This window comes from Eriocheir sinensis, chromosome 65 (genome assembly GCF_024679095.1).
Source record: "Eriocheir sinensis breed Jianghai 21 chromosome 65, ASM2467909v1, whole genome shotgun sequence".
NCBI lineage: Eukaryota > Metazoa > Arthropoda > Malacostraca > Decapoda > Varunidae > Eriocheir > Eriocheir sinensis.
In genome coordinates, this window is record NC_066573.1 from 3,164,750 (window position 1) to 3,178,513 (window position 13,764).

The 13,764-nt window shown below is 45.8% G+C and overlaps 1 protein-coding gene across 2 annotated transcripts in view; it reads left to right on the forward strand.

Annotated features, from left to right (window-relative positions):
* LOC126987514 (glycine receptor subunit alpha-3-like) overlaps positions 1-13,413 on the forward strand; it is a 52,158-nt gene extending 38,745 nt beyond the window's left edge. The window contains exons 5-11 of one of the 2 annotated variants that reach the window (XM_050844510.1): positions 344-476; positions 2,623-2,705; positions 4,158-4,295; positions 4,858-4,986; positions 6,531-6,631; positions 9,257-9,412; positions 9,639-13,413. In XM_050844510.1, coding sequence (XP_050700467.1) covers positions 344-476; positions 2,623-2,705; positions 4,158-4,295; positions 4,858-4,986; positions 6,531-6,631; positions 9,257-9,412; positions 9,639-9,770 — 872 coding nt within the window. In that variant the 3' untranslated portion in view covers positions 9,771-13,413. The remainder of the gene's footprint in view (positions 1-343; positions 477-2,622; positions 2,706-4,157; positions 4,296-4,857; positions 4,987-6,530; positions 6,632-9,256; positions 9,413-9,638) is intronic. The other variant, XM_050844511.1, reaches the window with a different exon arrangement.
* The last annotated feature ends 351 nt before the right edge of the window (positions 13,414-13,764 follow it).

Genomic DNA, 13,764 nt, shown 5'->3' on the forward strand with positions numbered 1-13,764 from the left:
AGAACACACACACACACACACACACACACACACACACACACACACTACCTATCCTCCCCACCACCTCCATATAATCCCCGTCACGAGCAAGCCCCCCGTTCACACTTTCTCTCTCTCTCTCTCCAACACCTTCCCTCATGTTCCTCCTTCACTTCCTTCTATCCATCTATCTATCTATCCATCTATCTATCCATCTATCTATCTATCTATCCATCTATCTATCTATCTAACCATCTCATCTCAACTCCATCACAAGCAAGCCTCACTTTCACCTCCCACTCGGCTCTCTCATCCTCCCTCCTCAACACCTTCCCTTATGTCCCTCCTTCGCCGCCTTCCACAGCCACCTCCGGGTCCATGATCAAGGAAAGCGTGTGGTTGCCGGACCTCCACGCCGCCCAGCAGGTCTACCCCACTAAGACCGGAGCGGACTTCCTCAGGGTGCACGCCAACGGCCTGATCTCCTGGACGCAAAAGTAAGTAGCGGTAGGAGAAGGAGGAGGAGGAGGAGGCTGAGGAGGGGAGAAAAAAGGTGAAGTGAAGAGTAGGAGGAGGAGGAGGAGGCTGAGGAGGGGAGGAAAAAGGTGAAGTGAAGAGTAGGAGGAGGAGGAGGAGGAGGAGGAGGAGGCTGAGGAGGGGAGAAAAAGAAGTGAAGAGTAGGAGGAGGAGGAGGAGGCGGTGGGGGAAAAGACATTGAACCATTATTATTATTATTATTATTATTATTATTATTATTTGTAGTAGTGGAAAGAGGAGGATAATGAAGCATATATAGAAGGGGGAGGAGGAGAAAATATGGAACAGAGAATAATTAGGAAAGGGACAAAGTGGATGAAGGGGAAGCAGAGAGAGCCAGAGGAGGAAAAGAATGAAATGGAGGAGGAGGAGGAGGAGGCGGAGGAGGAGGAGGCGGAGGAGGAAGAGGCAGATGCAAAGAATGAAGAAATGAAGCAGCAGGAGCAGGCAGAGAATTAGGAGCAGAGAACAGCGGCATTGAGGTTTATTAAGTTTGTAGCGGCGCGCGGAGACAAGTTTTGGGGTCACGAAGCTGGAGATAAAAAAAAGTGAAATAAGTTGCAGGCATAAGACAGAAAGAAAAGAAAAACATCGTTAAAAATACCACTTACCGTCCCATTGAAGAGAGAGAGAGAGAGAGAGAGAGAGAGAGAGAGAGAGAGAGAGAGAGAGCATTCTACTATGTAATTGGGGGAGAACGTGACCCCGGAGATCCGCTGACTGATGCCGACAAGTGTGTAAGTCGCGTGTAAGTCACTCAGTGTTGCCAACTTGGGACTCCTATTCCTCCTCCTCCTCCTCCTCCTCCTTCTCTTCCTCTACCTCCTCCTCCTCCTTCTCCAACTCCTCTTCCTCCACTTCCTTCTCCTCCTCCTTCTCTTCCTCCACCTCCTCCTCGTCTTCCTCCTCCTTGTCTAACTCCTCCTTCTCCACTTCCTTCTCCTCCTCCTTCTCTTCCTCCTCCTCCTCCTCGTCTTCCTCCTCCTTGTCTAACTCCTCCTTCTCCACTTCCTTCTCCTCCTCCTTCTCTTCCTCTTGTTCTTATTCATCACTCTCCCCGTTGATGTTGTTGTTGTTGTTGTTGTTGTTAATTGGTAGTGGTGGTGGTGGTGGTGGTTGAAGTTATTGTTCCACGGGTATTTTTGATCGTTAACTTTCATTTGGAGAGAACAGCAGTAGTAATAGTAGTAGTAGTAGTCGTAGTAGTAGTAGTAGTAGAGGACAAAAACAACAGCTATGATAATGATACTACTACTATTACCACCACCACCACCACCAATAATGATAAAAATAACAACAACAATAATAATAATAAAAATAATAATAATAGTCACCACGTGGTTACCCTGGACGAGGCTTAACCAAGAGTGACCTTTCCCGCGGGCCAGGCTCATGGGCGGGATGAATGGAGTACCGTTGCCAGACTATCTTACCCAAAGCATAGTATTTACCGGTTTCTGACGCCTAACAATTGCCAAGAAACATCAGGCAATAACTGTTTTAACGCCAAATATAAATGAATCTAGTTATTGGGGCCCAGAAGACAGTATTTGGGTTGGAAGTTGGTAAATATGAGAGGCTGAGTACGACAATCTGGCAACGTTGGAATGGCGACGCACAAGGAAAATTCTGCTTGTTGACATTTATTTTTCACCTCCATCACACTTAGTCGGACTTCATTCTTAACTATATTATATTTTTCCCCCTCCTCTTTGTGTGTGTGTGTGTGTGTGTGTGTGTGTGTGTGTGTGTGTTTTAGGTGTTTTATATGCCGTGTGTGCCTTATAGATTTCAACTGTTTTTTTTTAACGTTTTTCTTGTGTGTTTTACTTGTTTTATGTGGTGTAAGTTTTGTGGTGTTTTGTGTGTTCTTATTCCCTTGTACATATTCTGCGTTTTTGTTTAGTGTATATTTACATTCTGAGTTTTTAAGAAATGCTAGTTTTTGGACCATTTCGTAAAATAGAGATTGATGCGTTTTTATTGTAAGTTGTGGTCAATAAATATCTATCTATCTATCTAGCTATCTGTGTGTGTGTGTGCCTCTATTGTCTGCAGCCTGTCACACTAGCCTCAACGAGCACCCTTCGCCTTTTTTTTTTTCAGGATCCACGTCTATTTCCCCTGCAGACTCAACCTGAAGTCCTACCCGCTTCGCTCTCACCCCTGCACGCTGCGCCTTGACAGCGGTGAGTGTGTGTGTGTGTGTGTGTGTGTGTGTGTTGCGAAGTGCCTCATCTTGCGTCTCAGTATCAAGTGTTAGTTAACTTTCTTTGCTTCATGTCTCTGTTTTTCTTTCATGAACATCTGACTTTAACATAATTAGTAGTGCGAGAATACAAGTGGGACTGCTTCTAATTGTGACTATGGCTATAAGTACTTAGAACATCAATTATTGCGGTATTACGATCGTTAAGTAATATCCAAAGAATTATATCCAACTATTACATTACATTCTCACAATTTATGATTTTCACCTGATGTTGCTACCGTTGGTGAATGAGGAAATGACAGCGAAATAAGTGAGAGAGATCATAAACACATATATGTTACGTACGGTTATAAAGAATGCTGAATTAAGGTATTACTATAACAAACATAATACTCTTCGATAAAATAATAGATTTTTTTTTTTTTAGTAAATCAAGCTCTATACGCTGAAAAGCTGTTTATAAACCCAAGAAGACACGGAACGCTCACCATCCCAGTCCTTGGTGCGAGTGGCGTGCTGGGCGGCGCATCCAGACTTGCACACACACACCTTACAGATCCTTCTTGTCCTTATAACGCGAGTCTGGCTGCTTAGGGCGGAGAGAACGCGTCTTGCCCGTGTGAATGACTTTACTCGCTCATCACACACACACACACACACACACACACACACACACTGGCTGCCCGATATCGATGATTTCAAACACTGTACCGCTGCTGCTTTTCCGCTCACTGTACTGCGCTTTGATGACTGTGGCTACGTTGTGTGTGTGTGTGTGTGTGTGTGTGTAATTGCTTTGCTACCCACCTTCAAATTCTCCATTCCCCTGCACACACACACACACACACACACACACACACACACACACACACACAGCAATTCTTATTAAGTTATCGATGTCGTTGTTTTGCGCGTGCCTTGCTGTTGTGTATTCAGCGCGTCACGGCGGCGTTTGATGTACAATGATAAATCACGGACAACATCTATGGCGTCTGGGCTCGTCATTCAAGTCGATGCTTCGCGCTACAAGCCTGGCAACTCGAGTAAAATAATAGACACATTACCTTGTCTTCTCTTTCATTTTCCTTTCCCTTCCCTTTTGCTCCGTTCCTTTTTCTTCCCTTCCCTTTCTTTTCCTTCCTTTCCATTCCCATTCCTCCTTTTCCCTTTCCTTCCCTTCTGCTCCGTTCCTTTTTCTTACCTTCCCTTTCTTTTCCTTTCTTTCCCTTCCCTTCCCTCCTTTTCCCTTCCTCTCCCTTCCCTTCTATCCTCTTCCCTGCCCATCCCTTCCCACTTTCCCTGCCACAATCTCTCCCTCCCCCCCATTCACCAATCTCACTTTCCCTCCCTCCGCCTTTCCGTGTATCAATCTCTCTTCCCTCCCTACTTTCCTTCCTTCACTAATATCTCCCCCCCCCCCCCCTCCCAGTTGGCTACCTGTCCGAGGAGATGGAGCCGGAGTGGAACGGGGAGCCGCCGGTGCCATACCAGGGGGCGGTAGTCTCCCACGGCTACACGATTGCCAAGGTGGACGCGACCAGCAAGACACACCTGACTTCTGGACACAGTAAGTATAACAGACACAAACAGGCAGACAAACAGACGGACACAGACAGGCAGACAAACAGACGGACACAGACAGGCAGACATAAGCGGACACAAGACAAAGACGGGAACACAGAAAGACTAATTGACACATACAGAAGCAATCACAGACACTTAGAAAGACAGACAGACAAGAGGTACAAACAGACTAGTAGATAGACGGGTAGATAAACAGACGCACACAGACACAGATGGATACAGACAGAAGACAGACAAGCTCATGGCCGGACACAAGACAGAGACATGGACACAGAAGGACAGGTTTATACATACAGAGTCACAGACACTTAGAAAGACAGACAGACAAGAGGCACAAACATACCGACAGACAGACGGGTAGAGAGACAAGTAGATAGAAAGACACAGACACACAGCAACAAATACATGTCAAGGTTGAATTGCATGAAGAGGAGAAAAAGCTTGAAATCATAAAGTAGAAGTAAAAGAATAAGAAAAATCAGCTTTTCACACACACAAAAAGCCTCAATACCCAAGGCATTCTAATCCCCTTTGCCCACCACCAGAGACTAAGAGGCAGCTGCAGCTCCTGGTGGAGGTGGCGCCCCGCAGCGGGTGGGCCGTGAAGCACACCGTCATCCCAATGGTGTCCACCGTCACCACCGCCTACCTCGCCTTCTTCATCAACATCAGGGGTAAGGGAAGGACCCGCATCACTTAAGCCCCGTTCACACTGTGCCGACTCTGGGCCAACACTACCCACGACTCTAGGGTACACGAGGTCTTGGGTGTTGATGTGAAAGGGTCGGGCATGTCTTGAAAGAGGTTTTGAGACTGTTGCCGAATGCTGCGCCGACGTCGTGACGGGAGTCTGGAGTCGTGAGGGTTAGGATGACACGCTGGCAACTAGTTGGCCGAATGTCCCAGACAGTCGGCAAGACACCAAGACCCCAATAAAACCTCCCCCCCCTTCTTGGAGCGTGGGAACCAACTTGTCAAATGGAAAAGTTGCTGGGTTGTCGTGGCCCATAGTCGGCATAGTGTGAACAGGGCTTTAGGCGTTCCATAATTTTAGACAGAGGTGAAAAGTCAAAGGCGAAGCAGAAACACTGTTCGATAAAAAGAAGAGGACGGAAGAAGTTAAGAATATGGTCAATCTACGTAGGCTGAAGAAGTGAGAGAGAATCTTAATGATTATATTGTTAAAGCCAACAAGATTACTATTTCTACTACTGCCTACCACCATTATTATTACTACTCCTCTTTCTAGGGTAAATGAGGCAGACCAATGGCAGAGGCAAATATATAATAAGGCCCTCAAGTGTTCCTGCTATAAAGATCGGTAGAGGCCAAAAGGAGATAAGTTTAGTTTGATATATGTCTTAAAATGCACTATTTGAAATTTAAAGTCGTAGGAGAGATAGACACGGTGGTAAGAGGGCTGTTACTGTTCCTCTTAACATTATTTCTACTACTACTACTACTACTACTACTACTACTACTACTACTACTACTACTACTCCTACTCCTACTTAAAAGATATCTCCACCCGTGTTTATTTTTCCCGACGCATAATTATCATCATGGAGGGCTCAATAAATTGGAGGTCATTAGCCCCAACTCTGTTCGCTAATGACTGTGGCATCCAACCATATTACTAAAACTACTTAGCACTAAATATATATACATAACACCTTATCAACTATTGCGTCAAGATCTCCCTTCCTTTCTCTACTCATGTCTTTCCCGACTCACCCTAATGTCACCCACTCTCAACCACTGTGACCTCATAGTCCATATTGGAAATGTTGGTGGCTTTTGGGCCAGAGTGTCTAGTGCTACTATAACATACTATAGTGGCATTGGCTCCCGCGGGTCCATTTCTCCCCTCTGCTCTGCCACACAGTCCCAACACCTATTTTTTCCTCTCATATGTTACCTATAGCTTACATATGAGAGGAAGAGATAGGTGTTGGGACTGTGTGGCAGAACAGAGGGGAGGAAAGGACCCGCGGGAGCCAACGCCAGACCGCCCTCGACATATTAGGAAGACTATAGACAATACTACTAGTACTACACATCGTCCTAATCGATATGAGTCAAGTTTTCCTTAACCGTTCTTTCCTTTTCTACTTCATTCCTCTATACAATCAGGCAGTCGGTCAACCAAGTCAGTCAGGCAGTCCAAGCAAGCAGTTTATCTTCCCGCCTTCAGTAACCTCTCCCCCTCCCCCATCAGGTGTGTGTGCCCGCGTCATCATCTGCATGCTGTCCCTCGTCACCGCCGCCATCTTCCACGAGAGCACATACCGCAAGGTGCCGCCCGCTCATGACACGATGGTAAGCCCCCTTCTCCTGTCCCTCCTTGCCCTCCTCCTGCCCTTTATAGCTCCCCCTCCTACCCTCCCTAATGTGTAAGGCACAGGTGAGTAGGTGGCATGTGTAATAATGTGTGATAGGAAGGTGTAGTGTCGAATAGCAGTTGTGGTGCAATGTGAACTAATATTAGACATTCCACCTATACCTTTCACATACTCTTACACATACCACCTGCCCATCTGTGGCTTACGATCTCCCCCTCCTGCTCCTTAACCCCACTCACGAAATTACGGTGATCGCCTTCCTCCTGTCTCCACTCCTATTACCCAGCACCTCCATAGCCTGGTCCCTTGCCGACACAACCCCTTCCTCTGCCCCTTTATCTCGTGCCTTTCCACCCTTAACCCTTTTTTACCCTTATCCCCTCAGCCACGTTATTGCCCCGCCCTTCCTCTGTTTTCCTCCCTGACGTGAATTCCCTCAACTTTCCATTCTGAGAAACTTGTCGTACGTTGGGTAGCTTGCTCCAACCACTAATCAAAGGGCATTGGCTTGGCTTCTCTCCACATAAGTTGGCTTTTTATAGGGATGCATCTTTATTGGAAGAACCGATTTTTGGCTCGATGTGTATAGTCGGAATGGGAGTTCCAGGAAGGACAGGTAAAGGTGAAATATGAGTGTTATTACTTATCCTTGATCCTGAGTCGATATTAGTTTCAGATACTGATCGAGTCTCACGGCTCAGTTGCTGGTTTGGAGGTCATGTGTGCGCAAATCACAGCCAAAAAGGCACCGGCGTCTGGAATAGGCTATGCAGCTCTTCCACACCGACTGACCTGAGAGTATACTCCTCTTGACAGTCCATCCAGGGCAGGGTTCTTCAGAGCACTGGTCTCGTCCCGGCACTGGGTCACGAGAGGACAGTCCCTTGGTCACCTTTACTTCACACATACCTGACGATCCCAGTCCAGGGCAGTCTGTGTCCAGCCCACCCAGCTATCCTCCCTTTCTGGCTGGTCTATCAGCGGGCACATGGGCAAGCCTGGGTATGGTCAACTGTGGTAACCCGGATATTGCATGCCCTGTGTACCGGGGTAATGGGTTTTTATCCACCACAGGCTCAATGGGACGTAACGGCTGATTACTCCTCAGGAAAACTCTGATTCTGTTGCTGGGGATTTCACTTCGAGATCCACATACTGGGGACGACGCTACCAAGATCATATGACTCGACATTTTTACTGAAAAAAAAAAAAAAAGATCTGGATTGTACACAACAACCAACAACCTTTTATTAAATACGAAATACCGAGGGTGTTCAACCATGTACACTTTTATGTATGTGCGGCTGAGAGCGCGTCTAGACTTTCCTCACGGAGCCTGATGGTCGGCCCCAGGCTGTTACTGGAGCGGTCAGGTATTTCATTTTAGTTAAGCCGTTGTACTTGTATCTTGGCTCATGCTGCCCCCCGATGCATCTCTTGAACATGTTGTTGAAGTTCAGGATGAGTGGTGGTCATCTGGACGTTATTATTATTTTTTACGTCGTGGCCTATCGCGCCGGTAGGCTTCTTCCCGGTGGATCCTGATGGTCGGCCCAAGGCTTCTTCCCGGTGGGGTCTGATGGCTGGCCCAGCCCGTTCTGGCGTAGGCGAGTGTTTATAGTGGCGCCATCTTGCATTGGCTCATGCTGCCCTCCCGGAGCTCATCTTTAATCCTAGAATCTAGAGTCCGGGTTGATAGGTGGTCTTCTGGACAGCATGTGGGTAGTTTTAAGCCACTCGGCGGCGGCTGAAAAATCCCAGCTTGGTGGCACCGGGCGGGGATTGAACTAGCGTCGTCCTGAACGCGGCGCCGTCACGCTATCCATTCAGCCACCGTCTCCCCATACCACATAATCTGCATGTAACTCATTTCATTTGGTTCAGGCTGTAAACAACAACAAGAAAAAGATGAAGCAAAAAAACAAAACAAAAAAAAAAAAAAAAAACACTTCTTGACGTGTGTTGGTGCTGTCTGTGTTTGGCTGTTCTGATGTTCACGTCATTTTCAATTCTTGCATTATTGAATTTTCTGTTACCGGCGCTGACAGTGACTGCTGTATGCTGATGGGTGTCTGTTCGGTCGGTTTGCTATTTTCAGGGGGTTCGCTATTACTGTCAACCTTGATTTTTTTTCTCTCTCACTGTTTCGTTACTAATGCCTCTGTTCTGTTACTGGCCACCTTAGTAGCAGCTGTTTTTTGTGTCTCGCTATTACTTTCCACCTAAGATGTTATTGTTATTTCCAGTGGTATCCTTTAACGCGTCTGCTGTGATTGGCACGGATTTGGTTTTCACAGCCTGGTAACATATACTTCCAGGTCTTTCTCTGTCTCTGTGATGGATAATGGAGTGTTTTCCATGTGGTATTGGTGTGCTGGATATCCCCTCCCAAGGTGCAGGACTTTACGTTTTTCTTAATTGAACTGTAGCACTCACTTTTTGCTCCATTCCTGTAGCTTGGTGATGTCTTCTTGTAGGAAATCCGCAGTCAAGGGGTTAAAGTTACTCATCTTTCCGTGATCTGTTGTTGTAGTACTGTTAACTTTTGTCACGCCTGTCGCTGCGTTCTGTGCCTTGCTGTCATATGTTCCTCTCGGCACAGGCTATCGAGGTGTTCACGGGGACCTGCCTGGCGTTCATCTTCGTGGCGGCGGTGGAAAGCGTCGTGGTGGACGTGTTGGGCCACTTCCCCACCAAGGGCCGGCAGCCGCTCTCGCCCAATCGAAACTCCTTCGCTCTTGAGGTTGGTGAACAAAAGGTATATCATAGGTGTTTGTGGATATTTACATGTGTGTGTGTGTGTGTGTGTGTGTGTGTGTGTGTGTGTGTGTGTGTGTGTGTACTTTGAAGGGAAGCACTAATTCCTCATCCGTCTTATCCCTGATCCCCCTCAGCAATCAAATGTATCCTCTTCCAAGCCTTATTTTCTTCGTGGAAGGCTAACCTTCTTCCAAACCTATCATCCTCTCTTTCTCCCTCAACAGCCTGACTTCGCCGACGACCACGCCAGCAGCCGGGGCCAAGTGGCCGCACTCTGGCTGGATCGCTGTTTCCGCGTCCTCTACCCCGCCGGCTTCCTCGCCTTCAACGCCGTCTATTGGGTTGTGTATAACTGAGCTACCGTTCGCCTCCTGCCCAGCCTCCCTCGGCTCCGCCTGACGACCCTGCCATTACACTCTGTTCACACTGACATCGGGGATAAGTCCCGCTCACGCCAGAGCAAAATCTATCAATATGACTTGACCTTTCCCAGTAACCAATAATATGATTTAACCTTTCCCAGTATCTACTAACTGGGAGCATACACCAGGGGCACATCCACCGCTTCCACCCCAAACTGTCCCTTCGTGCACGTCCCCATGCAGTTACCCTTCCCACACAAAGCCACTCTTGTCAGGATCGATAACTTGCCCCACCCATGAGCTAGATGGGCGTCCTTTTGGTTTTGTCAACTCAGTGTTGTTTCCTACGTAAACAACCCTTTGAGTAGGATCGACGGCCGGCAGGCGTGCCACGTGCCCATAAAGCTGGAGTTGGCGTTCACAAAGTAAGTTAGTAACAGGCCTCGATTCAGTTTCACGAAGTAGTCGTTGGTTCGGCGGAAAGTCACACCAGCGATACTCCATCCTCCTGCAAAGGCACTTGGCACCAAAGACATCGACACTCCTCTTCAAGTTGGTATTCACTGTCCATGTCTCTCAGCCATACAGTAAGACAGGGAGCACAAGTTATATGAATTTTTGTCCACCATAAGATTTAACCTTTCCCAACATCAAACAGTATGATTTAACCTTTCCCAGTATCCACCGACATAATTCAGCCTTTCTCAGCACCCATCCTTACGATTAAAACTTTTACAGTACAGTGATTTAGGCTTTTCAGAATACAGCAATGGGAGTTAACCTTTCTTAGCATCCACCAGTCATATGTTACAAGAGTTGGATATCGGGCGTGGCTAGCTTGTGGATGGGCTAATGAGTTACCTTTCCGAGCATTCACCAGTCATCTTCAGTCTGAGTTTCGGAGGGTGCCGTAGCCGGCTTGTGGACTGACCAGTGATATACATATAGTAGAGTAAGGGGGAGGGGCTTATTGTCGAAGTTTGTGTGAACAGAGAACAGTCTTGAGGCGCCTTGTCTCGCCACGGGAAGGTTCAGTCAGCTGCGTCAAGACCGCTCGGCGGGGTTGGTCACTGTTACGAAAGCAGCTCAAACATTATGGAAGGAAAAGAAGCTTGAATTGCCTATTGATGGTAAAATGGGGTTCGTTGTAGAAGGAAATCTACGAGAAAATCGTAACAATGCTTGAATCTCCCTTAAAAAATAGTATCAGGGTCGCTGTAAGAATAAGTCTAAGCCATGAAAACACACACACACACACACACACACACACACACACACACACACACACACACACACACACACACACACATACAAAACATGAGATGCCAATAAATAACATAGATAATATGGTCTATATAATCCAATATTAGTGGATATTTTTTTTCAGTCACGATGTTACAAAAGATTAATCAAATTACATTCACTTAGAACAAACAAGCGTGCGACATGAAGTTGTTTTAGATCCTCAGCTTATACTGCACACACACATAACTCGTTTTAAAATGCATAAACTCTTTTACTCTCACCGGCCTGAGGCAACATTCATTACGGGAAGATCTGAGGACCCGGAACTAAGGCACTTCATTCATCTCGCAACTCTTGGTTACAAATTAATATTTACACAGGTAAGTTACGTGTGTCGCTGGTCTCCGGGGCGCGTTTACACAGCTCAGCATCCGAGGCACACACACACACACACACACACACACACACACACACACACACTTCCATTACCACTAATCAGGCCTTTTGAGGATGTGATTCAGCCTTTAAAGGGAACATTCAGCTCGAGAGATGACTGACCTGGATGCACCAACGACGAACACAAACCATAATGCCTAAGAATCACACTTGAGAGGCATTTTGAAGACCTGATTCAGTCTTTATAGAACCTTTGAACTTCGATTTTACGAGCGAGTAGAGTCGTTGAACGAGGTGCATTAAGAGCCTAAGGTTGGTACACTTTTGCTTCTCACATCAAGTATTTCTATAGGTCAAAGATGGGGTCAATCGGGATCTAATGAGTGGTTCTTTAGGTTCACGGTGCAGAAGAAGGGTCAGACTACCACCAGGGTCATAAAACTACTTCTGGAAATACCCCAGACTCATAGGAAAGTCTTGTTAAATAGGTGAACTTAGGTGACGAAATGTTTTAAAATACGACCCCAAGACACTGGTACCAAGGCAAAGGTGTTGGTCACGCACTCTGATTTAGCTTACCTGGTGACACTTTATCAAAACGGTCGCTTCCCTTCATCGCAGCTCACTCTAAAGAACAAAAACTGAGCTGGATACACCGAGAACACTAACTAATGACTCTTAAATGACACTCGCATTGATCGCGTACTTTGGGGCGATTTAGTTTTCCTGGTAACACTGTCTCCACACGAACGCATCCCTTCCTCTCGGCTCATACAAAAGGACATAAACTAAGCTGCATATATTAAGACAACAAATCATTTACTCTTAAAGGACACATGCACGCGTTGACCAAGCACTATGAGGTGATTTAGCTTCTCATGGGAGCACTCTATACACAGGAACATTCATTCATCTAGACTCTACAGACGATCAGACGCATTATTATTTTTTTTTACAGCAGAGGAGTCAGTTCAAGGGCATAAAAAAAGGTAACAAATGTTTAAAAAAAGCCCGATACACACTGCTCCTAAAAAGAGTTAGAGGAGTGGCCGAAAGATACGTCAATTTCGGGAGGAGAGGTGTCCTGATACACATGCAATTGAATACATCAAGAACAGAGGCAGCTTTTTCACAGACACATTTTGGATAAGTGATCGAGGGTTTATAAAAACATTCAGTTCGAAAACGGGAGCATTAAGCCACCGTCAGCACCTCATGTCATTGTTGTCTAGTCCTGGAATATCATTAAATTAGTTCACTTCATTAACCCGGTAGCAGCGACGGGCCAAATTTGTGGCTTTACCGTGTACCAGCGACGGGCCAAATTTGTGGCTTTACCGTGTACCAGCGACGGGCCAAATTTGTGGCTTTACCGTGAACCAGCGACGGGCTAAATTTTTGTCATGATAAAAAAAAAAATAGATGATGCATAAACTGATCACGAATACGTTGATATATATTATGAAATGGTCTGCGTGAGTGATGATTTTTTTCTATTTTTTTCTTGCTTAGAAGGAAGGGTCTTTAAAGAAACATGATCCCCGCAGCTACCGGGTTCGGCAAGACTGTTGTCAGTGCTCGGCCGTGAAATTAATTAATCTTTGCTACTATTAATTAATCTTTTTATACGGTAAAATACTCTGAAGGCCAGACAAGAGTATTAATTAGAGTTCGTAAAGAAGCCTTTCCTGGAAGAGTAATGGAAGAATGAGCCAAAAAAATAATGTAGATTTAGTTCAACAGACTGAAGTGCGGGCGAGGGGTGAGGGGTGCAGTGCGGTGTGTGAAACGCGGTGTAGGGCTGCGGGACACCTTTGTTAGATATTTTTACTCTTGTTTGGCGGGGCTGTCACTGAAAAGGAAGGCCATGCGAGGAAAAAAATTGCAGGTATTTACGAAGTTATTATGATTCTAGACTCCACCGCAGAAAAATAACTTTAATAAGATAATTTTCATTTGCTAATTCATTTTAGTTTTGTTTGGAGTGGCTGCCAAAGGAAAAGGAAGGCCGTGCAAGGAGAAAAAGAAGTTTGCAGTTTTTTTACGAAGTTATGCTTCAAAACTACACCTCAGAAATTCATTTTGTAATAAAAACATACATTTCCTTTAATTAATCAACAGTAAAAATGAGCCTTATTCAAGAAAATAATAGAAATATGCCCATCTTTGGCACGCCTTGGTGGGAACTTATGGCATCAAAATCATTGTAACCAGCAACAATGATCAAATATTACACCACAGTAACTTAACGTCTCGAATAAAATTGAAAAAAAAGTGACTTGCTATCCTATCTAACGCGGGAAAGAAAATTCACACCTCCATACACAAGTACTTTCCATGAAAATTT